Source organism: Pteropus medius, unplaced genomic scaffold (genome assembly GCF_902729225.1).
Source record: "Pteropus medius unplaced genomic scaffold, Ma_sr-lr_union100, whole genome shotgun sequence".
Classification (NCBI taxonomy): Eukaryota; Metazoa; Chordata; class Mammalia; order Chiroptera; family Pteropodidae; genus Pteropus; species Pteropus medius.
This window is the reverse complement of record NW_024353908.1, coordinates 6,421,311-6,445,851: the sequence shown is the minus strand read 5'-3', so window position 1 is coordinate 6,445,851 and position 24,541 is coordinate 6,421,311. Positions and strand designations below refer to the sequence as shown.

Here is a 24,541-nt window from a genome sequence, read left to right as displayed (position 1 = left end):
TTCCATCTGAGGCAGAGCATGGGGGAATTTCCACTTTCTACTTTACAGGACAGTTCCAACATCTTTGCATAAAGGTACTCACTTTAAGAGTAAAATTTTTTCTAAATCAGTTCATGGGGTGGGATAACGATATTATTTTCTTTCTTTGTTAATATTGTGCTGGCTCGAAAATTACTGCTTGGCTATTGCCCATGGGAACATAGGCTATCGCCCATGGGAACATAACATTCTAACAATAAGCTCTCTGCTTCTGTACCCCCGCTTCCACAACTGACCCGTGGGTTGACAGGTAGTGAATAGGAGAAAAATAGACCTTTGTGTTTAAGACAGAATAAGGAATGGGACTTAGGGCTTAAAAACTCTGTACCTCTACATTTCGGGGCTGCTTAATTTGGGGTCTGCGTACCCCTGGCAGACCCAGCTGGCTGAATAAAGAGTGTGATTCCTATGACTCACTAATTCCTGGTGGTCCGTGTGTCTTTTGGGGGCTGGTGGCTACAAGAATACGAATATTAATATTATAGTGTCACATTATTCCGTCAGATAAGAAATTCAGGGGAAATGGAACTAAATTGAAATTTTTTTTTCTGAGAAAATATAATATTTAAGTAGAAGAAAAGTATAAAGAAAAAAAGCACAAGAATTAAAGAATAATTTAGAACACCCATGATCTCTTCACCTAAAGATAAATCGTGATAAAACTTTGGAGTAAGTATTTTCTTCCAGAGTCAGAAATTGATAGATTCGTGTGTATGACTGGATACAGAAAAATAATCATATTATATACAGATATACGTACATGTATACATATATCCCTCCTTGGAGTGGGACAAGAATGAGATTTAGAATCAGAAAGAACTTAAATTTTTAACTCTCCATTTATTATCTATGAGACTTTGGGCTCGTCTCTGCCTTCATTTGCAAACTGAAAATATTCACCTCCATAGACTGAAAATGAAATGAAATCCAAAGTGGTTCTCAAAATATAATCCCTGATCATTTAGATAAGAATCATTTAGGAACTTGTTACAAATGTAAATTTTCCGGCTCCCACCCCAACCTTCTGTAAAGCCTTGAAGGTTTCTGTGAAAAATAAAACTTGAGAACTGCTAAAATGCAGTACTATATAAAGCTTGATGGGTATTCAGTAAATATAGTTGTTAATAAATTATGATATTTAATCACTTCTGTCTTTTATCATCCCCCAATCAGGTTCAATTCAATAGCATTCATTGAAGCAAAAGTCAGTGCCAGGCAATAAGTGGCGGGATAGAGTCTACAGTCCACAGTCCATAGCAGGAGACACCAGCTTCTTTCTAGGTCGCATGTCTCAATATCAACCTAGAAACTGCTTTTCCTTGCCCAGACTACTCTGCAGATGAAAACTGTTGAGGTTAAACCCTTGCTCCCAGCAATGATAGTTTCAGGAGACCTTTTGGTTAGTGGTAGGGAGCATCACAACCCCCTCAGATGGTAAAAACCAATAGGTACCTTAAGTATCACCTAGACTAAACCCACCCATTTCACAGGGAAGGAAGTTGAGGCCCATGGATAGGATGCTACCTGCCCATGAAGAGGTCTGCAAAGGCATCTGGTCCTGCATCTTTGTGCTTTGGAGCTAACATCCCGACTCATCGTGATGGTATTTTGATAGATCACACAAGGCATTCCCACTGGCTCAGACTGACATTAAACAGCCACCTGTGCTTGCCAGTAATGAAAGTAACAGAGATATACAAGTGAAACCTTCAACAGACACTTCATTTCAAACAGAATATATCATAAACTATTAGTCTATCCACTATGGTTGATATACTGACAGATAAATATTCAGAGTGGTCCTATGTAGAAACACAAGTCTGGGTATAAGAGCACCAGGAAGGCCTCTACAGTGAATCTGACCCCCCCCCGAAATGAACAGTGACAAAGAACTGCTACTAAGAGCATTTCAAACAGTGCCTGCAATAAAGTAAGGATTCCCTATGTGTTTGTTTTTATTAAAAATGATTTTATGACTGAAGGGGAGCAAAGTTTGCCACCCCTTAGGATATTATTTTAAGTTACTTATTTTTACGAAGTGAAAGACAGGAAAGTTTCTAGAATTTTTCCCTAACTACCTAAAAGAATTTAGATAGAGGACCTGCTCCAGGAAGGGAGCTATTATCATAGATAACCATAGTTCATCATGAACTACTGTGTAATAGAGAGGAATCTAGCAAAACATGTTTGATCAAAGCCTTCTCTGTACCATTGTTAAAGATGTCCCAGCAAACCTTTGTTTACCAAACATTTGCTTTTCCTTCTCCATGTGGATAGCCTTCCTTCCCTTTGAAGTTCCAAACCACAACCCAGGTTTTTCCTTAACTCCAGATGACATATAATCCTCAACTGGGGGCCTCATATTTTCATGGAAGCCCCATATGTACATATATAATTAAATTTAATTATATTCTCCTGGTACTCTGTTTCATGCCAATTTGATAATTAGACCAGCCAGAAGAACTAAGAGAATAGGAAGGAGGACAAAGGTAGAAATGTATAGTGGGAAAAAAAAAATCCCATAATCCAAACAGAAGGGGAAGCATAGTTAACGATTTTGGAGATAGAGAAAAGGGGATCATGCTCCATACCACTGCATCTGACTTTTTCCATTTCTTATTTATTTTTAAACCTTTTTGGAGGTTTAATCAAATAAATAAAAATACACTGAACAAATGTTTACTAAATATCAATTGCCTGTGATCAATGAGTAATCATATTATTACTTACACGCATTTGATAGCTTATGGTCATGTAGAACTGAGCAATCAGAAGGCAAAAGTTCTTGATCACAGTGGGGCCCAACTAAGACTCCTACACTGGTCTTGACCAAGATCATTTACTCCGCTTGCTCACAGTGCTGCTTCTTGAAATTCGTAAACCCTAGGGAATTCTTCTACATCCTCTGACTTCCTGTAACTGAGTACCAAGGCCTGGCACATCTCAAGATAACACTCCTCTCACTGTTTTGTATTTAAGTTGGTGTTTCTACTGCATTACAAGTTCCTTGTAGGCAGGGCAAGGCTGAATTCCTCTCAACTTTTTCATCTCTCACAATGCTTTTATAGCCTTGAAAAGACTCAAACTATCTGGTGACATCATACTGAAAATTGTCAACCTTTGTTCCCCTATCAAGTCTACCAAGATACAACCATAATAAAAGTACAAGAAGATAGAGAAAAGTCAGTGGATGTTCATTAAGAAAGCATAGAAAACAAATTAGGTTAAAGGACTATTAATATCATGGTATCAGAGCAATTACTATACATTAAGTACCTCTCATCCACTCTTTTATTTATCTTCAACTATACAGGAGATGTTCTTATTATACCCACTTTACACAGGAAGAAAATGAGGCTGGAGGAGATTGATTTCTCCAAAGTCACTCGCAAGAAATGGAGGAGCTAGGACTCTAATTTTGCTCTCTCTGACATGAAATCTTCTCATCTTTCCATAATCAAGAAAATGTGAGAGTTCAGGAATATTTTTACATTTTAAACTTTATTCAACACCAGTGACAGTATTTTCTTAGTCATTGTGACTAACTTAACTGCCTTCTGAATTATGTCTTCTAGACTTTACACTAGGTATATTTTGTTGATTTCTGATTTGTTTTTGAAAATTGGTGGTCTGAGGAGAGTGAATTCAGGTTTTTAAGAACAGCACCACTGGCAGGTTTAGAGACTGTTATTTTAGACACTAGCATCTCTGGATTTGCCTACCATGCTATGCAATGAACTAAAATGTTTTTTTCTGATACATTTGAGTTAAAAGGTTTATTGTACCAAGTAGCCCCTTAACTGAGTAAAGAAGACCCTTTGGAAGCCTTAGACAGCAATTTACAACTAAATTGTGCTGGGATACAAAGCTATCACATTATCATTTATTTATTTGTTCGTTCGTTTGTTTATTATTTATTTATTTATTTATTTATTTATTTATTTTATGGTAACATTGGTTAATGAAATCCAATAAGTTTCAGCTGTACACTTTAACAGTAAGGCATATATATATATATATATATTTACACTGTATGTTCACCTCTCATAGTTAGATTTCTTTCTGTCACCACATATTTGACCTCCTTTACACATTATCATTTAAAGCATTGCGTGCTCTTTTATTAAAAGTTGTCCCCAAATATTAGGATAAAACTGAGAAAGGTCTTTTGGAGTGGAATCCATGTTTCTGCCCAGAACAATTAGCTCACTGCAGACCATTGTTTGTTTTCAAATGTAAGCAGTATGCCCAGAAATAGGGCTGAAATGACCAGAGTGAACACTGTATCAGAATTCTGCCCTCAGAAAACAGGGATGGAGAACAAAGAAGAAAAGTAACAAATCAACCCCTCCGTTCTACACGTTCTTCTTTCTAATTTTGTCAATTCGATTTCATTCATAGTGACTCATGGTGAAACAGAAACACGGGAATTACATTCAGATGTGCAGAGGTAAGTAACGACTTAGTTTTCAAAACCAACTCATCCTCCAGTGTCACTATAGTTGTCTTCCATTCCATTTCAATTAGACTGGCATCTGAACAGCTGCAAAAATTTTCCACAAGGTCTAGAACACATTCCTAGGTTAAACAGAAGAGGGATTTTTAACGGGGGCTGATCGTATTTGGCTTGCCAGGGAAGGCATCAGCACCTCGCATCAGACAGAGGATTTCCGCTGGTTTCTTTCTGTCATTTCGTCTTTATTTTGCATTTTGCCCCTTGCTCTGTCGCGGGGCCCCAGTTTTCCTGTTACCAACCACTTAGAGCCAATCAAGAAGTAAAGAAGAGAAAAACGCCCTCCCGCTTTGAATTTCCTTTGCTTCGCTGCCCTCCAACCGCAGAGCCGACAGAGGCAGAGCTGCTGTCATCTCTAACTTAGCTCAGCTGATCAGTTGCTGCCGCCGCCGCCAAATTCCAGAGGCAAAGAACAAGAAGCTGAGAGACCAGCCATGGACGTGAATATCCCCCCGCTCCGAGCCTGGGACGATTTCTTCCCAGGTTCTGACCGCTTCGCCCGGCCGGACTTCAGGGACATTTCTAAATGGAACAACCGCGTGGTGAGCAATCTGCTCTATTATCAGACCAACTACCTGGTGGTGGCTGCCATGATGATTTCTGTTGTGGGGTAAGTGGGGTCTCCCTTCCGGGCACTGATCGTGGGCAGCAGCATGGAGGGGGCTCAGGGTACAAGATCCCGGCATGCAGAAACGCTCTCCACGCCCAGCACCGGCTCTGGCGACTGCAAGAGGCCAATCCAGTGGAAACTCGTTCGCAGATCCAGGCCGCAGCAATCTGGGGGAGCCCCATTTCCTTTCGGCGCCTGAGGCCGAGACGTGAGGGATGTCCCTAAGAGTAAGAAATGTTGCGAACTACGGACAAGAAAAATGATATCTCTTCCCTCTGTGCCCCGATTACGCTGTTATTGGGGAAAATATTTGTAGCGCCCCTGTCTTTTAAAAGGAAAGTGGTGTAACCTTATCCTGGGGCTAGCTAGGGCGGACGCCGCCCTGGGAGGGTTGGGGCGGCGGGGTGTGGATCCGGACTCTGCCTTCTAGGGGTGGTAGTGTAGAAAGGGTATTAAAGAGGCGACGCATTCTGTGGATTTCTCCGCCTAGTGCCTGCCATACTGTACAGGAGAGCTGAGCTTGGGAGCAAGAGGATGGGTGTACCCTGGTGGCGTTTCTCTCAGTGTGTGATTGAAGGCTGGGGTCCTTTCGCTATTTCTTCCAGGTGTTGCTGGGCGTGGTCACTGTCTCTACACTTTCTAGCCTGTAGTCTGTGTATTAAAGGCTTTTTCAACACCTAATCTTAATATTAAAAATGTCCCAGGTTATACACAGGCACGCACACTTGCTGTGCTAGAAACCACCTTCTCTTGTGTAGTTCACCCTTTAAGGAGTGCTTCTCTTACTTTTACAGAATGCGGCGGTGATATTCTAGATCTCGCTTATCATATGGATCTTTAAAGAAAAAGCTACCCTCAGTTATAAAGTTATAAAGTAACTCATTTGCCATTAAAGAAGTGTCTGACATTTCTACTTGAGTAAACACAGAAGGAAAGAGCTTGGGAGAAAGGAGAAATCCAAACTTGGAGATTTGTGGGAAAGGGCGAAGAGGGTGGTTTCTTAAGTTGGTTTGCTATTCTTTGGCTTATTTATTGAATCCAGGCTTGGAGCCCAGCGAGACCAATCAGAGATGAATTCAGGCCCAAGGGCACGTGGCAGTTTTTGAGAAGCTACAGGGCCAAATACACAGCACAGAGGAAAAGAGTTCACAATCTCTGGGTGTGCTTCAGAGTAGTTACCCCTATGCAGAAAAGGACACTCATTTGTGGGGTTTCATAGACAATTAATTACTCAGATCCTCATAATGTGTTGCTTAAGGAACTGCAGACTCTGAGAATGGCTTGGTGTGTAGAGGGCAGGGGCTCTGAGCCAACCTTGAATTAGAGTGGCAGCCAAGTTAAAATTAGTTAGGGTAGGACAGGCCTGAGGCAGCTGCCTTCTGAACCTTTCCCTAGCTTTATGCCTAAGGCTTATTTCATGACACACTAAAAAAAAAAAAAAAATTAAAATAAAATGAATCGTAAATAGGATCGCACCTGTTGTTTTGCTTTCTTTTTTCTCATTTTGTAAAGAAGGAAGCAGGATATCATAGCAATCTAGTTATGGGTTTGTTCTTTGTTGTTGTTTTTGTTTTATTTTGTTAAGGTAACCCAAAAACTTAGATATAGGGCAAAGTTTGACACAGACCAAGCAAATGAGCTGAAAAAACCACTGCTTTTCAGAAGTGTATTGCCCATACCAAACACAGCTCAGGCATTTTTGCTGTCTTTATGGAACCCATTTTTCATAGAGAGGGCCAGAGGCCAGCTCCTCATTATGGGGTCCACTAACTCAGCCAGTTTGGAGGCATTGGCCCTTCCTGTTCCCTTTTTCAAATGAAAGATGTTGGTGGGCAGTGAAATTTTTGAAGATAAACATTAAAAATAACCATGTTTTTTTTTTTATTCTTAGCTTTAAAAACTTACAAGCGATAGAGGCCAGTAAGTTGTAAGTTGTTTTGAAAGCTATGTACAAAATGTGAGGTTTCCTTTGTACCCCAGTAAAAATTTAATATTTTCTTTGTCTACAAACACAGTCTGTAGTTTTTTCCACAAATTGCCCTTTTCTTTTTTTTTATAATCTAACAATAATAAAAGCTAACATTTTTTAGTGTTCTGTGTGCTAAATTCTTTGCTAAGTAATTTACTGTATTCCCTCGTAAAACCCAATATTATTATTATTGTATTATTTTTATTAAACTTGAAGCTTAGAGAGGTTAAGTGACTTGCTCAAAGTCACAGCGAGACTTATGCTTTTAACTATTGTGCCATCTTCCTTCTCTATGAGTCATGAAGTCTAGAGTTATTCTCTTAAAGCTAGGAGAAACCAAGTATCTTCAGGGTCAGGGACCTTAGCTGATTCTGGAATATTTCTCATTCTAAGAGAGCTCTCCTCATTTGGTGATGTCAGTAGGTGGGTGGGTTGTAGAGGTCCTGGAGGCTGTTTATCCGAATCCTCTACTGGCATTTGATAGTTTCTCATTTATCTTGGTAGAATGTGTATGAAAATGTGGCCTGGTTGTTTATTGGGAAAAGGACTGTGTTCAAAGGTTGTTATTCAATGGTTCCATCAACTGCTGGTGAGGAGGGGCCTCCAGGGCATTGTTGGAGAGCTCTAGTCTCAACTCTGAATGCTCCTGTGTGGAAAACCTGCTTGAGGGAGGGTATAGAAGACCTGCTTTTCAAGATTGCAGGAAGGGAGATGGAAGACCAAGAGGATATCATCTAGCTCCAAAAATACTGGAAAGGGCTGCCTGTACCAAGGTGAAGATTAAGAGAGATTAGAGTATAGATAAATCTGTGTATGGGACCTGATTAAACAAGTCCCGATAATCCATGTTCAGAAGTTTGATCTTCATCTTAACAGCATGGTTTACCAGGCACATGACTTCCACTTAGTAGTTCTACTATGATTAATTATGAGTAAGTCTCTTAGTTAATAGCCCTTGCTGAAGACAGTTGCCATATCTTCTGACTCTTCAGGTAGTATAGGGTAGTGGTTAAGAGTTTAGGCACCAGAGACAGATTAGGTAAATTTTAAATCCCAACTGCCAGTCACTAGCCATGTGACCTTGAGGAAGTCACTTGAACCACCCCGTGCTTCAGCTACCTCACCTGTGAAATGAGACTGACTAATTGTAGTACCTGAGTTAATATAGTCAGGTCCCTTAGAACAATGTCCAGCCCCAAATTTTGCTTCACAAATGTTACTTATTATTTTTATCATTGTTGGTGTTGCCATAGAGATTACTGAGAAATATAATAGTATCTTTATTCCAGCAGCTGTATCCATCCAAACTCTAGTCTCCATCTTACTCACCTCCTCCTGCTTTTCCTACAAGACTCAACTTAGGTACCATCTTTTTGAGGAAACATTATCCCTTTGTCCCTCACTCTCTTGTGTTAATTGGGTCCCACACCTATGCCTGTATCTTTCCTGGTACATACCCCACAGGCTTTTAAATTGCCTCCACTCTGGACTATAGACTCCTTGAGAACAGAGACTGTGCATTTTCTTTGTAATTTTTTTCTTGCTATTGTTATTGTTATTTTTATTCTCTGTATCCCTGAGACCTATATAGCAGATGCTTAGCTGGTGTGTGAAAAAAGTAAATAAATGAACTGTAAGGCCTCAACATAATCTCAGGGGCAACTTTTAATTTATTTGATGGGAAAAATTATTTTGAAGCACATAGCAGCATGCCGGTACATAATAACGACATGCTCCTAAAATGATTCTAACTGACATCACCTGCTACATATTGGTTAAGATTACCATAGTGTGTAAAAAATCAATTTAAAAAAGTTACAATTCAGACTAATTCATATTGCTCTTGTAGAATTTTGATGAACTACTCTCTGGCAAGACTTCTCAACCTCAGCACTGTTGACATTTTGGCTTGTGTAATTCTCTGTTGTGGGGGCTGTCATGTGTGTTGTAGGATGTTTAGCAAAACCCCTACTCTCTACTCATTGAATGTCAGCAGCCCCTTCTCCTTAAGTTGTGACAATCAAAAATGTCTGCAGACATTGTCGAATGTCCCCTGGGAATCAAAATCTCCCGTGATCGTGATTCAGAACCACTACTTTACTGCCAAAAAAATTGTGATGATTCTTCAGCATTGTCTTCATGAAATTCAAGTTGCTTTATAACAAGTTACGAAAAGAATTCTTAGCAATTAATAGCAAAGCAACTTGACTTTAGCTCCTGACTTTTCAAACGTAAGAATGGAGTGGATTTGAAGCTTTACATAGCTTTGATCATTTTCCTTAATTTATTGATTGTTGGGCTATCATTCTTTTATTAGTCTGCCTTGGAGACTTTACTGGCTCCACAGACTCAGTCTTTTTATTTTTTGACAGAATTCTGACATTTGTTTTTCTTGGCTTTCTGCTTAAAAGTTCATTTGCTCTTGAGTTCCACTGCTATAAAATAGGAATTAAATGACTTAATCTAAAGCACATTAAGGTCTAGCAAATAACAACACTCAAATGTTAGTGTTATTGTATTAAATCCTAGGTTACCAGCATATTTAAAATTCTCACAACTTGTGTATTCTCGTAGGCAGAAGTATTAAATGATAAATACACTTTAGTGGTTTTGTCATTATTGCAACTTACATTGTTTGTAAAATTTTGCTTCCCTTGAAGACTTGAGTTTCCTTTTGAAATTCAGGCATCACTTCAGAAGAGATTGAATGACTCAGAAGGAATAACACGAACAACAAGCTAGGTGATGTGTTTTACTGAAAATGGCTTTGCGTCCTTTAAATCAAGATAAGAGAGATGTGTAAGATTGAAGAGGACATGATTTACTTTCTACACACTTGACACTCGACATCTTGGCACTAGATGTTCTTTTTACATCACATATAGCAATAGAAGTCTGTGCCTCTATTTTTAAAGTGAAAAGCAAAGGCAACACCTAGTAGCACTTGCAATTTAAGTACTAAGCATGTGATACATTCTAGTTATGGACAGGAGTTTCTATGTGCTTAATAGAATGCCAAAAGATTTGAGCTGGAGAAATCTACCCAAATTGTGGGCCATGGAACAGCAGCATCTTTCACCCTAGGTGCTTGTTAGAAATGTAAAATCTCAGGCCTCAGACCTATTGAGTCAGAATATAACAAGACTCGGGTGATTCACAGGCACATTAAAATTTAGTAAGTCGTCTGGTTCCAAGAAAATTTAAATAAGTATACCTATATGCCCAGGTGCCATCTTCAGAGATTCTAAATATAGAGTTCTTACCTGAATCCAGGCATCTAAGCTTCATCTCAACACCCTAGTTTATTCTGATATACACCCCCAAGCTGAAGTTGAAAAGTACTAATCCCATCCAACTCCCCAACTTCACAATAACAAAAAGCTCGAGATCACAAGGCCAATTGAAACCGAAGCGGCTAATAGTAGCTTTTTTCTTTTTTTTTTTTTAGCAGCTTCTTTTATTGATATGAAGTGAAATACTTTTCCATTAAATCATATTGCAAATATTCTAAAGCTTCAAATGAACCAATTTCAACTGAATAGGTGACTCTCACAACATATGTATTATTTGCCTGTTTTATTCTCACAAATCTCTTCCTGCCACCAGAACTCATATTTTCTGGCACAGCATCAGAAGCAGCAACCACACACAGAATTTTCAAACATATAAACACCTCTATTGCATCTCCAGTTAGAAAAAGACAGTTATTCTCAATTGTGTACATTCATGTCTCCCTTTTAAGAATGCACAATGTAGCTGCTAATGATAAGAGCCCGTATTTTTTTAGAAAGTACCTCATCACATTTGGCCTGTTGCCAGAGGCTAGAAAGTAAACTTGCCACATTATGCTTTCAGTTGTTTGAGATGCAAAGGACTTTCTGGAAGGCTGGTAATTCTGTTTGAAAAGATCATTGCTTTAATCTTTTCAAAATGAGTGTGGTCCCATAATATGTTCTAGGGTTATGCTACCGGTACCTAGTGTTAAGAAATGGTTAGATTTCTTTTCTTTTCTTTTCTTTTCTTCTCTTTTTTTTTGCCACAAGGATGAAAAATCAAGTTTCTAGTTAGTAGAGGAAGAAAAGAATAAGAGAGCCCTGGGATGCTCTAGATGGAAATGTATTAAAACATATGAAATTAATTAGCCTGTTTATGCTAAAAAACTAGTGGAAATGTTTTTTAGATTAATCAGCTTCAACACCAGTTCTACAATATTATTCTTATTTGTGTTGCTTCCTTCATTCACTCCACAAAGTATATGAAGCACTTACCAACTTCTCAGGCACTGTTCCAGAAGATACAGTAGAGAATAAGACAGCTATGATTCCTGCCTTCATTGCAGTTAGAGTCTAGAAGGGCAGCAAGACAACAGTGAACACAATAATTTTTATACGAGTATAGCAAGAAGACAGAAATATACAACTAAATAAACATGCATCATTTTTAATCTGACTTACTTGATCTCCTTTGTGCATTATGATTCCAAATTCCAAAATTCTCAGATGTTGAGAACGGAAGAGGCATTTAGTATGTGGACAGAGGAAAGGGTTATGAAAGTTTACTCATTCTCGCCCTCCACTCAATTGAAGAAATATTTACTGAACACCTACTTTGTGCCAGACACTGTGTAAGCCCCGAGATTACAGGCAGGAATACAAATTCACTAAGCCTTCCCAAATCCTCCCAGAATTAATATCTTTCTGCCCTCTCATATCCCTTTATTTGCACATTTGACAGAGCATGTGGCATGCTGGTGTATGTCTTCCTCTGGTGGGTTATGTGTTGAGTACAGAACTTTAAGAGGTCTATTAACATTTAATATAGCTTTAATTTCAAAATTTGTCATCTGATAAGGATAGCCTTCTATTAAATCATCTTCTGATACTTTGTTCTTCTTGACTTTTCCCCACACACTTTTTTTTTAATATTCCTTTCCACTGTCAGCCCGAGGTTTGTAGTTTCTGTCCTCTTTTCCTACGTAAGGATTTACAGTGGTTTCTAGATAAATGTGCAAAATAAATGAGCATATTTTGGATTCTTGGCCCCTTTCTTAGAGAGCAAAAGCTCTCAATCAACTTATTAGGGGTCCATATAGGAAATCTAATTCTACAAGATGGACTCGAACCTATCCACTTAATACCAAATTTATCAGCACTTTTGGAAATGTCTTATTTTCCTTTTGGATAAATGCTTTCATGCCCATGATCTTAAACAAAACCTGAAGACTGCTTCTCCATTCTGCAGGCATTTACCATAAATATATAAGATTTCCTGGCCCTCCCTCCCATGGAGCATGTGCTAATGGAGAAACCTGGAAGGCAGAAAGCCCATCTGAAGTAGAAAACTGGGGTTTGGGTTCCTATTTCTAATCCTACCATAGATCTGCTTCATATTCTATCAGTACAGCTTCTCTTTGTCTCAGAGGAACAAAAGGGACTGCAGAAATTGGGTGTTAGTGGGAAGTAAATAGACGGGAAACTGCTTGTAGGAAGGGAATTTATCTGTCACCAAGCTCATTAGCATATGTCCAACTCCTGTCTTCTTTCCACAGTTTCATAAGAACTTGTAATGTGACAATTTATTCTACTAAAAGTGTTCAGAAAGAACAGTTTGTAAACAGATATCTTTCCACTTCAGTTCTAAAGCATTTCTTGTGAGAGTAAACATGTGTTCTTAATTGTTGAAGGAAATGATGAGTATACATGAGGGATTGTTGTACCATTCTCTCTTCCTTTGCATGCTAGAAATTTGCCATAATAAAAAGTTTAAAAAGGATTTGTTGCAGTATAACCAGAGCCTGGTACACTGTTATTTGAAGCTCTGTCACTGTGGCGAATATGAGCAATATGACTTCTAACCCATGTCCAACCTGTTGTTTGTTAAAAATAAAACAAGTAATTAATTAGCTTGATACATGCAAAAGAAAACCTGGAGATTCATAAGGTGTTTTACTATGGATGTAAATGGCTGCCAAGACAGTGGATTATTTGGATGTGTTTAGTTTGTGCAAATAACACAGGGGAATAGGTTTCAGTAAACAGTGAGTATGCAGTAAATAGCATGGGACTTCGCAATTCGTTTGGGTAGGAAAACCTCAAGATTAGGTTACTATGACCTTTCTGTGACAAGAGACAGGCTCCTGTCCCACCTAATTGCTGGTAATCATTAGGCCCAGGAGACACTGATCACATTTAGTCAAAACTGGTTTGAACATTTACATTTATACTTTACAGTCAGAAACAGTTCTTGCCAGGACAAAAGTCCATGTTAGGAAACCAAAATACCCCAAGAAGACTGTTGGGGTTATCTGAGGTATCAAAGAGCAAGCGGGGACTATTTGGACAGGTCTGTAGGACCCACTCTCCCTCCTGGCCCCCAGCCTACTCTAGTGACAAAATTTACAAATCTCACTGATTATATCGTAATAGTTATCTCTTATATTTGTGTAGGAGTTTAGATGATTTTTCCTATTTTTGCTTTGCTATGTGTTTCCTTCATCACAGCTCTGTGAAGGCACAAAGACGGGGACTATTTCTCTAGTAATATTTAGTGTACAATGAGAATAATAGTGATTTGTCCAAGACAGATCTCACATCTCTTAATTTGTGGCCGTAGAAAGTTGCTGGGCTTATTTAAATAACATGAAAATATGTTAGATTCTTACTTAGTTTTTTTTCTTTCTTTTGATGAATATTTATTGAATACTTGTACTGTGCTAGGTGCTGGGAAGAAAATCTCAAGCCCTGCCCTCATGGAGCTTAATCTCTAGTGAGAGACAAAGATGTTCATCCAATACTCATTCAGATAAATGTAAAACTGCCCCAGGGGTAAGTGCTATAATGAAGAGGCATATGGTGCTATGACCTGGTCAGAGAGATTGAGAAAAGGCTGATTATGCTGAGATTTGAAGGAGGTAAGAGTGAATCAGGTAAAGAGAACAGCTTGTGCACAAGCCTCTCGTGGCTGGAGGCAGGAGGAGTTCTAGAGGTCATTAGAAGCCCCAATGGATGGAGTGCAGAATTAGGAGAAGATGGTCTGAGAAAGCTGGCAGGCAGAGCGATTGCTATCTTTCAGGGCTCCCTCATACTAATTATTAAAAGCACCCTTACGTACTCCTAGCAGATGTAACCTACACCAAACTGTGGGCTTGGCAAATCAAGTGTGGCCTGGATTTCAGGCCCACTTTCCCCCTCAGCCAGCTTTCCTTGGCCCAGGTCCAAACTACACAGTTGTATGCTGTGGACTTCGCTACAGGGGCAGGCAGGGGCCAGAGCCTACAGGGCCTGGTAGAATGTGTAAAGAGTTCTGTTTTTACTCTAAGAGCAATGAGAAGTGAGAAAATGGATGGATGGATTCATATTTGCAGTGATCCCTTTGGCTGTTATAGAAAAACACCAATTTGGAGAAGTCCACTGTGGGTAAATTGTTCCTCACTTTCTTGGTGAGTCAGGCTTCCTCAGGAACCAAACTGCGAAAATAGCTTTTTGGGTTAGAAAATTGGAACTCTATGAAAACTGCTTCTGCTGCTCAGGAAATATTTCACTGCTTCAGTGATTTTCATTGGCATTGTAACATGAAAGGAGTTACCAAAAGTGAGCTTGAGTTTATCTGAGGATCTCAGTTTTGGTAAACTTTTATCGCCAACTTTGCATCTGGTGGCCTTGGGACAAACTCATTAACTTCTCTGTTCCTTAACTTACTTTTCCTGTAGAATGAGGCAAGTTCTCAAGGTAACAATCAGCTCTAAAATTTTGTGATTGGCCAAGATTTTTTTCCCTTCCGCAGCTTAGGCTGGAACTATAGTTAGCTGAATCATGTTGGCAAGTTTAAGGCATGTGTTCACACCCACTAATAACCACCTTCCTTCAGAGAGAGAGAAACAAGAAAGCTAAGGGATTTCCCAGAACGATCCCACTTGCTTACCCCAACTGGAAGAATGGGGTTACTTAGAATGTTTGGGGGTTGGGAAGAAATTACTGAGTCTGGTTAACAATACAGAACAGGTTATATTGTGAATTACTGTCATAATTACATCAACAGGCACCTTTTTTCCTCCCCTGGATCCTTTTGAGTACATTTCATCACTTCTCAGGAGCTTAGCTTATTCATCTATGTAATGGGACGCAACCACTTCATTTTTCAAGACTGCTACAGGCTTCTGTGGTGGAATTCTAAGCCTTTTTATAACCATCAATGATTCCACTAGGATTTTCAACTATTTATTTATTCATTTATTTATGTGAATATATATATATGTAGGTACATGTTTTTATTTTTATCTCACAATGGAAAAACATACTTAATGTTTTTTATTTGTGAAACTAGGTCCTATCTCCACCAAGGACAAAAAATTATGTTCTCTCTTTTCCTCTTTCCCTCTCTGCTGCTCTCCTTCTCCCTCTCTCTGGTGTGTTTGTTTTATTTGCTCCAGCGCAGGCAGGTGCCAGGGCATTTAAGTGGTATGCATTTTACCATTTCTTAGAATTGAATTGCTGGTAAGCAGAATAAGAAAGAAAATCATTTCTACTCTGAGTAACTTGGTTCATTTTTTCCAGTTTAGAAACTTAGTTACTTTCTAATTATAGATTGTGGCTGGGTGTGTTGTAAACTGAAACCAGTTCTATAGGACTCTGCTCTTTTCTTTTCCTTTGAGCATGAGCAACAGGAACAGGTGAAAAGCAAATCTGGAATTGCTTGAGTTAGGCCTGGATTTTTCATTGTTCTTTGTCCTTGGCTGTCTGTCTGTCTTTATTTTTTTCTTTCTATCAATTACAGTTGACATTCAATAGTATTTTATATTAGTTTCAGGCATACAGCATAATGGTTAGATATTTACATAATTTACAAAGTGATCCCCTGATTAGTCTAGTACCCACCTGGCACCATATATAGTTATTGAAATATCTGTCCTTGTCTTTATTTAGAAATTCAACCCAGATGTCTACTTTACTTGTCCTGAGGAAAATGAAAAAGCTTAGCATGCATTTTATTACATGCTCGCTTCATGAATTATTTTAATAGGTATTCTGGAAACAACTTAGTAGAAGACTTTGACACTTTGCTGCTAACCAACCATCTCATTTATATTTTATGTAAAGGATTTTCCTTAAACTTGAACCCTCCACTCTGGTTCTTTGAGTTAATGTTGGTCTTTGCTTTTCTTTATAGCTCAGAAATTCTGGGATGGGTCAACGTCGAGGTAAAAGGTTTTGTTTCTTTCAGGTTCCTTTTCCCACTTTCATTTGCTCATTTTTAAATATCAATTTTTAAATATCTAAGTAATACATAGCTATTGAAAAAATATGAAAATATAAATAAGCAAATGAGAATAAACTATTCGTGATAGTACTACCCAGTCTAACTATTGTAATCTTTGGTGTTATTTTCCTGAGATTCTTTTTAGTGCTGGGAATGGGATGTATTAATCTGTGAGAATTTCTGGGTCTCTCCACCTAGTCTCCCCACCACTTGCTAAAGAGGATTTTGTTTTCGTTCTGTCCAATTTTTCCCTTTCCTGGGTCTATTAGAAAATTTTTGTCTTTCTCAGACCAATTCTGGAGTTAAATCGGGAGACAGGCTATAACCCATATAAAATTTTAAAAAGACAAGTAAAGAAAAAAGAACAGAGAAACTAACTAGACCCAGATAACAAAGAACTGGAGAGAAGGGGGACAGACAGAAGAGCGCATGTGCTGGATGTTGGGAAAGCTTGGGGGAGCAAGCAGAGCGGGCGGGCGGGGCCCGGCGGTGCACTTTGGCTGCAGAAGATCTGGAGAATGGGCAGGGAACCAAGGTTTGAGTGAGAATAGGACAACTTCGCTGTGGTATTTGAATTGAAATTGCACTGATGTAACTGCACTATTGGAGAGGTGATGGAAGTAAAGATGGACTGTTGTAGTCGGCCTGTGCCAATCCTGGGGCCTGGGGCTGAGGAGCATTTGCTTTTACATTTTCTTTTTTTATATGTTCATTTTATTTCCGAATACAAAATTATACGCTAATTGTAAAATTTTCTACTTCTGAGCCGTATAACGTATACAATAAATCTACCTAATGGAGAGAATATATTATAATTGCTTTTACCCACTCAATATATTATTAAAGTCTTCCCATATTATTAAGTATACTTCAGCTTTCAAAAAGTCATGGCCATATAGGTTATTTCTAAAAGTTTTTAACCATAAATTCCACTCATGTGAATACCGTTGCAATTCAATCTTTGCATTTTTATTTATTTCCTTAGACTCTATTCTGAGGAGGGGATTTATTGCCTTGAAGGGAATAAGTATTTGCAAGAGTTTTGAGTGAAATAAGCATTTTATTATTATAGGGTTTAATTTTAAATTATGTATTGCTACCCTTACCACTATTTAATTCCATGCATTTAAATAGAAATTTTTACCTTTTTCAAAGCAATTTGACATTGATTATACCCCTGATTTCACCCATTATGATAAAATAGTTTCACTCCTATTTGAAACTACTTAAAAATAACTTTCATGTTTCAGGAGGCAGAATCAGCTAATATTTCAAGAGATTTTTTAAAATCTTAGTTATTCTATATATGAATCAAAACATGAGTATGAATCTTTCATCTGCTCTATTTCAGAGACAGTAAGCTCTTGGTATCGCCTTCCATTATCCTTTCTTTCTCTGTCCTTCATTTCTAAATCAGTCATGTTTATATTCAGAGATGATGAAAACACACTGACTGTTTTTGTCTTTCCCAAGTAAAATGCTCGTTAGCCTCTTGTGAGGGTGAAGAATTAGTAATTTGTTGTGCTTGCTCACCACAGATGTATCATTAAAGGTTTTATATACACAGTGGTTTGGGGTGGAGGTGAGGGCTACAATGCCCAGTCATTCTTGCTTTTGAAATACTTGGTCTAAATTTCCTCTTTATAATGTATTTCCCCATTATCAACAGTAGTGTAACCTTTGGCTCAGGTACCAATGAATCTGGAAGCTCTGTGCTTGGAAACCTCGTTTGATAACCTATCTCCTAATGTTACTCTGGGCCCTTTTAAAGAATTATAATGGACTCTGTATGCCAGGAGCCATAAACTCAAATACCTCTATGGCTGGGCCAGTTACATAAGACAGAGAAGCAGGCCAGCTATTAGAAAAACAATGATTAATGGCAGCTCATTGGGGCCTCTGTGTCAGAGATGCAGTAGATAGTAGTGGGGACTGGGGCTAAATGGAGAACATTTGTTCTATCTGAATGAGAAGGTGCTCCAGCAAGTTGTTGACGCATGGGAAAGTGGGCCTAGTGTTAGATTTTCTTGTTTTCAGGAGAAGGAAGAAATCTCAAGTTTTATGGATTTTTTTTTTAACACATTGGGATTCAAATAAAAGTTTTTTAAAACACTGTACAGTTCAAACACAAATTTGACTGTAGACTGGATCTACCCCAAGGAGGCCATTGTGTGACCTCTACTCTACATTCATCTATCATGGCAGTTTCTGTGAGGGTTTAAATAACCTCTTAGAGCTCAGTAAATACAATCTAATGTGTACTAAAACTCAGGATGAATGAAAGCTAAACACAGCCCCTCCAAACGAGGGGGTCTCTTAAATTTCAGAAGTCTTTGAAAATTGTGGGCCTCCAATAAGATGGTCTGATGAGTTTTGTGGGAGTCAAATTATCTAGGTGTGAATCTTAGCTCTATGATTTTCTCAACTGTTCTCTTAAATTTCTTCTTTGGAGAAATGAATGAGTAGTATCTGCCTCAGCAGGTTCTGAAGATTAAATGAGGCAATTTAGATAACATGCTTAGTAAGTACTCACTACTTGTTTTTGCTCCTCCTCCCCTTTCTCATCTTCCTCTTCCTGCTACTACTACTATTGACCTAGCCCCCTTTTTTGTTCCCCATATTCCAGGTTCCTGAGCCCCTTCAACATGATCCTCGGAGGAATTGTGGTGGTGCTCGTGTTCACGGGGTTTGTGTGGGCAGCCCACAATAAAGACATCCTTCGCCGCATGAAGAAGCAATACCCCACAGCCTTTGTCATGGTGGTCATGTTGGCTAGCTACTTCCTCATATCCATGTTTGGAGGGGTCATGGTCTTTGTGTTTGGCATCACTTTTCCTTTGTTGTGTAAGTAAATCTGAGTTGACTTTTCTTACATCTAAAAAAATGTGGAAATGAATTGCATTACTTGTTTCTTATGTGTATTGGCATGTCTGCAAAATTATCAGAATTTTCTGAACTAGCAGGTCAAGTTCTGATAAGTAGTCCATTAATTCCACAAGTATGTACTGGGCACGCTCTTCTGGGGACACAAAAATAAACAAAAAAACCCCCAGAAATCCCAAGTTACGCAGCAAGAAACTGGCATAGCCTGCATTGGATTCCAGATTTGTCTGATAGTAGAGTCTGCTCTCAATCTTTAAGTGCCATTCATACAGTCCTGACACAGGGATGAATGTATTTCATTTGGAAGTAAACTACTTACTATCTGCTTACTGAGAAGATTATTATTCGTGTCAAAAGTTTTATAAACCTATACAAATAATTGACCCAGAATATAGATATCAAGTCCTCAGATTCTGGCAAAGAGAACTAGATATTTTCTAAGTTTTACATGCATTGTTTACTGAGATCCCAAACACATGAAGCCGGAAATAGAGAAAAGATAAAATTTCAGTCTCATCAGAAATCTGATTAAAATTCTAGTGTATTAAGTGACAGGAACATCCCTTTAACTTTTAATAGCAGTTCACTTGTTCATTATTCCATTAAATAAAATCAATTACTTGTTTGGGGTTGTGTTAGAATAAACCCAGAATATTTGTTGATGAATCCCACACTGCAAAATATTTGAATCAGCAAATTCATATGTTTTAAAATAGTCTTCGAGTTTTCCTTACGTGCTAGAGGCTTAGTATTTCAGTGATTCTGCTAAGACACACATCTCGTTAACTTTAGTTAGTACCTTTCCACATCAGAGCCTGAGACAGGCCAGTATGATGAAATGTGTCATAGGTAGAGAGTCACGGGTGTTGATTTTTATTCTTAGACTAGCTAGAAACCAGCCATGTGATTTGGATCAGGTATCCTGAATGGGCTGTAGTTCACTCATCTATAAAATAAGGAAACGAGACAAGATCATTGATTCCCAAACATTGATACTTGTGAGAATCATCCAGGATGCTTTTTAAAGATATAAAATTTTTAGCCACATTTCTTGGAGATCTTGATTCTGTGAGTCAAAGAATTCAGTGGTGGCCAAAGAATGTATATTTTTAGAAATCTCGTATGTTTCTAATGGCCAGTCTAGATTGGGAACCTCAGGTAGAATGAGCATTAGTGTTTCTCAGAATGAGAGTCCTAGATCACTTGTGTCAGAATCATCCAGAGTGAGTATTAAAATTTTACATTACGGAGCCCTACCTCAGTCTGAATTTGGGGAGTGTGGGGGATGGATACTGGGAATTTATTTAACAGGCTCACCAGGTGATTTGTATGTACACAGAAGTTTAAAAATCACTAGTATATATCACCTGGGCTGCATGTTTAAAACACAGATTTCCAGGCTCATTCCTTTAAGGTTCTGGTCTAGGAGACGGGCCACGGATTCTGTTACTTAACAAGCTTGAGTAATTCTCAGTGATGAAGCAAATTTGGGGAACGCGAGGGTACATCAAATCTATAAAGACTTTAGTTTTTATCTATAAATCTATATCCAACACATTGGAAAAACCTCCTTTTAGGTGGACTTCACCTCCTAGGTGGACTTCACCACATGCTTTTTGTAGAGAACAAAGTACAGATAATCCCTGAATTGAACATGAGTTCCTTTCTAGAAACTTTGTGTAAGGCTGATTTTTATGCAGGTTGGAATCACGTTGATTAGCTTTGAATGTCAGGGCCTTTATGTAGCAGCTAAAAGGCAATGTCGATGTGAGGTGGAAAGAGTGTGGTTGCCAGATTATGGTCGTGCCTGCTGAATACAATGCTTTCACACAAAAAAGAAACTATGTATGACTTGACAAAGAGCCTTATATAAAACTTATATAAAGTCCAAGGATCCATTTGAGGATTTGAACCAATTAGAGAATCAGACTGGACTATACCTAAGGCAGTTTTCTAAAAGTGGGAAGACAGGGAGTATAATGTTGATGTGGAGAAAGATAGCTGTTGCTTTGGTGCTAACCATGTTTCACTTCTTTGTAGTGATGTTTATCCATGCATCATTGAGACTTCGAAACCTCAAGAACAAACTGGAGAATAAAATGGAGGTCATAGGTTTGAAGAGGACACCAATGGGCATTGTCCTGGATGCCCTGGAACAGCAGGAAGAAAACATCAGCAAACTCACTGACTATATCAGTAAAGTGAAGGAATAAACATAGTTGACTTGGTGATAGGGCTGCAGAAGTCGAATTGCAGTTTGCCCTTGTCCAGACCTACTTTCCGTTTGTAATTTTGAAATAGGAGGTGCACATACCATCCAACGATCTATGGCATCATGCATGTGTAGGCCAAACTGTTAATATCTCTGATGTTATAGAAGAAGGCCTCAGAAACTGAAAGAAACCACCCTCCTAGTATGTCGAAGTTTCAACTACATTTATGAAAACTGGTAGGAAATGGAGCACACATATTTTTAGGGGAATAAAAGAAAATAAAAGAATTGTGGATTGTACAGCAATGATACTGTTATCTTGTAGAGAAAAAAGTCATTATTAAGTGTCAAGGCAATATGAGTAAATGAAAAAAGACTGTTAAAGTAGCTGATGTCATGCATTTGCCTGTTTAATCCCCTCCAGCATCCTCCTCCAAAGATATTCCCCAGGATTGTAGTATGTGGAGTATAGTTTTTATTATTCTTTTAAAATCAGAAATGATCTCTATCACCTTGCCTCCTATCTGACGTGCAGTGGAAATGGGATAAACCAGTTGTTTATATTTTGTTTACAAATATAAAAATAGCTGTTTAGGAGAATATTTTGTCAATTTTTTGTAAATTTTTGAAATGCTAGTAATGTGTTTTCACTAGCAGGTATTTGTTGCAAACTGAATGTCATCTTCCTTAAGGAGGTGACAGCTGTGTAATCTGTATTGCTCTTTACGTCTTGTTAAAAACAAACAAACAAATAAAACGAGTTCTGTTTATATTGCACATTTTTTGTTGTTTTAACAAAAAGGTGTCCAAGATAATGTTTCCTATATTTTTTCATTGTTTAATTTTAACTGGAACATTTAGAAAGAAGAAAAAAATGAATGTGTATGTTATTAATTCCTTAGGGGCACAAAGAGGACAATAATATCTGATCTTTTGAAATCTGAAAAGCACCTTTAGATGACCAAGCAAAACGACTTTTAAAAATGGGAATGAAAATAGGAGTGATCACCGGTTTCTGCAGTTCATAAAACTTTTAGATAGCAGTTGTTACAACCATGTTTTTATAGATAGACATTAGAATTAAGATAGCATATGTTTATATATTGTTACTTTCATCCTTTCATTTCCCATGTGTTTAGAAATAGATTATACATGTGTTTTGCTTGCCATTTGAATGATTTCATAGATGAATAGAAAACATTTAGGTTTCTCTTACATTTAATTATGAAGACAATTGGAACAGTACTTCTTGAAGAGACTCTGTATGTCCTAGAATAAGCAATAGAACATGCTGCTCCTGATTTTTCTTATATTTTCCCAGCCAACCTACTAGCACAGTGATACCACCATGACTTCACAGACATGGTCTAGGAGTTGTACTCTTACCCAAATATGAAGAATAAAACTTATCAAAGGTTTTTTGTGAGACTTTGTTTAATGCACATCTGTGTTAAGTAGCTGAGAAACTCAGTGACAGCCCTACAAATGATGAGGGTATACTATACAGCAAACACTCACCTTGTGTTTCAAATACTATAAAATAAAGCTTTAGTATTTCCAGCCAGAATAAAATTGAATTCCAATAGGATTCTTTCTAAACCTGACATGGGTTTATACAAACTTTAGTCCTATTTTCTACATGCTAATTTCTGCTGACTAAACACAATAAACTTGGAGAAAGTGACAAGTTGAATCTTAAAAATATACTCATTATAAGTACTAATAGTGGTCAATTCTGGAAGGATAATAATAGAAAAATGTAGCATGTAAATACTATAAATTATTACATTTTTTCTTTATAACATTTTATATAACTCATAAAATGGTGCTTATATAAAAATTCACACAAAGTAGAGAGCAAACAATTTCTAAAAATGTCCTGGCTTTTTATTACATTCAATTTTCTAAGGATGCACTCAAATCAGTGGTTAAATGCAGATGTTATATATTTCGTTATCTTTGGAAAAACTATTTTCATTATTTTGTCTCCTCATAGTATTAGTCGGATGTCAACATTGCACAAGGTTTGCTATCACTAGGATGTCATAAAAACATCCAGGCTGGGTCCGCACAAGGGAGGTGTTTTCTAATGGCACTAGGAACTCCTTGGCCCACACATCTACTTCATGTCATCAACCTGAACAGGCCGGGTAACTCCTCAACAACCTCCAGTCGGGTCTCGACCCCTCAGTCAGAAGAAGCAAACATTTGGGGGAAATTATTACATTTTAAAAGCAAATTAAACCTTTCGGAGATTTTTAGGGTAGAAATGGGTAGATAGAAAAAGCATATAGTGAATGACTTCTCCTGTGTGTTGAAGCAATAAGCTGTGAATTTGGATCATCTTTTTTTGCACATCTAAGGTTCAAGTCCTCTTTCAGGATGATCAGTACATTTTGAAGTTCCTGGCTTTATTAACACTGTGGCCTCTACAAGCAAATGCATAAGGGCTTTTCAGAACCTCAACCACAAATATGCATTAAGCTTTTAAACGTGATGAGAGCGCTTTGTCCTATCAGTGTTTAGTCTTTTAGATGTAGAATATGTTAGACACTTAAAAAGTTTTATTTATTGACTTAACTAGCCTGCTTTATATCCAAGCATGTTTTATAGAAATAGTAAAGGAGAAAACAAAACTATCAGTTGTTGGCTATTCTAAAATTGATTGATTAATAATCATAACAATGTGGATACTTTCATATACACTAAGTTATCTTTAAAAAATAGAAACACCATATTTCTTTACCATGGCTTAACCTTCCAAAAAATATATTGTTTTAAGTCTGTCCCCATTCAATTAATTCCCTCTTAGCCTGCTTGGCTTGTTATTGCTATCTATGATTATATAAAAGGAGAAAGAAGGCAGGTGCCAATCATTTACTCAGGTAAAGGAGAGAAAAAGCATCAAAGTGTGATTTTTTGATTTCTAGAGTCTTAAACAAAATTTCAGATTCTATGCATCTAGTGACTAGAACGGATAATTAAGGGCTCTAGGAACTTGGAAGGAGGAAAGAACACAGATTGGAGTTGTCTGGAAGATTTTTATGGAGGATTGGGGTC

General features: G+C 37.9%; 1 protein-coding gene across 1 annotated transcript; it reads left to right on the top strand.

Moving 5' to 3' along the window:
* The first annotated feature begins 4,867 nt into the window (after positions 1-4,867).
* ARL6IP5 (ARF like GTPase 6 interacting protein 5) lies at positions 4,868-22,898 on the top strand. Its single transcript, XM_039851598.1, has 3 exons — positions 4,868-5,162; positions 19,013-19,230; positions 21,310-22,898. The coding sequence occupies exons 1-3, from the start codon at positions 4,987-4,989 to the stop codon at positions 21,480-21,482; spliced, it is 567 nt and encodes a 188-aa protein (XP_039707532.1). The 5' UTR covers positions 4,868-4,986; the 3' UTR covers positions 21,483-22,898.
* The last annotated feature ends 1,643 nt before the right edge of the window (positions 22,899-24,541 follow it).

Coding starts and splice junctions, on each gene's coding strand:
- ARL6IP5 (XM_039851598.1), top strand. CDS start 4,987: ATGGACGTGAATATCCCCCCGCTCCGAGCCTGGGACGATTTCTTCCCA. Junction 5,163..19,012: donor ATGATGATTTCTGTTGTGGG/GTAAGTGGGGTC, acceptor CCCATATTCCAG/GTTCCTGAGCCCCTTCAACA. Junction 19,231..21,309: donor CATCACTTTTCCTTTGTTGT/GTAAGTAAATCT, acceptor ACTTCTTTGTAG/TGATGTTTATCCATGCATCA.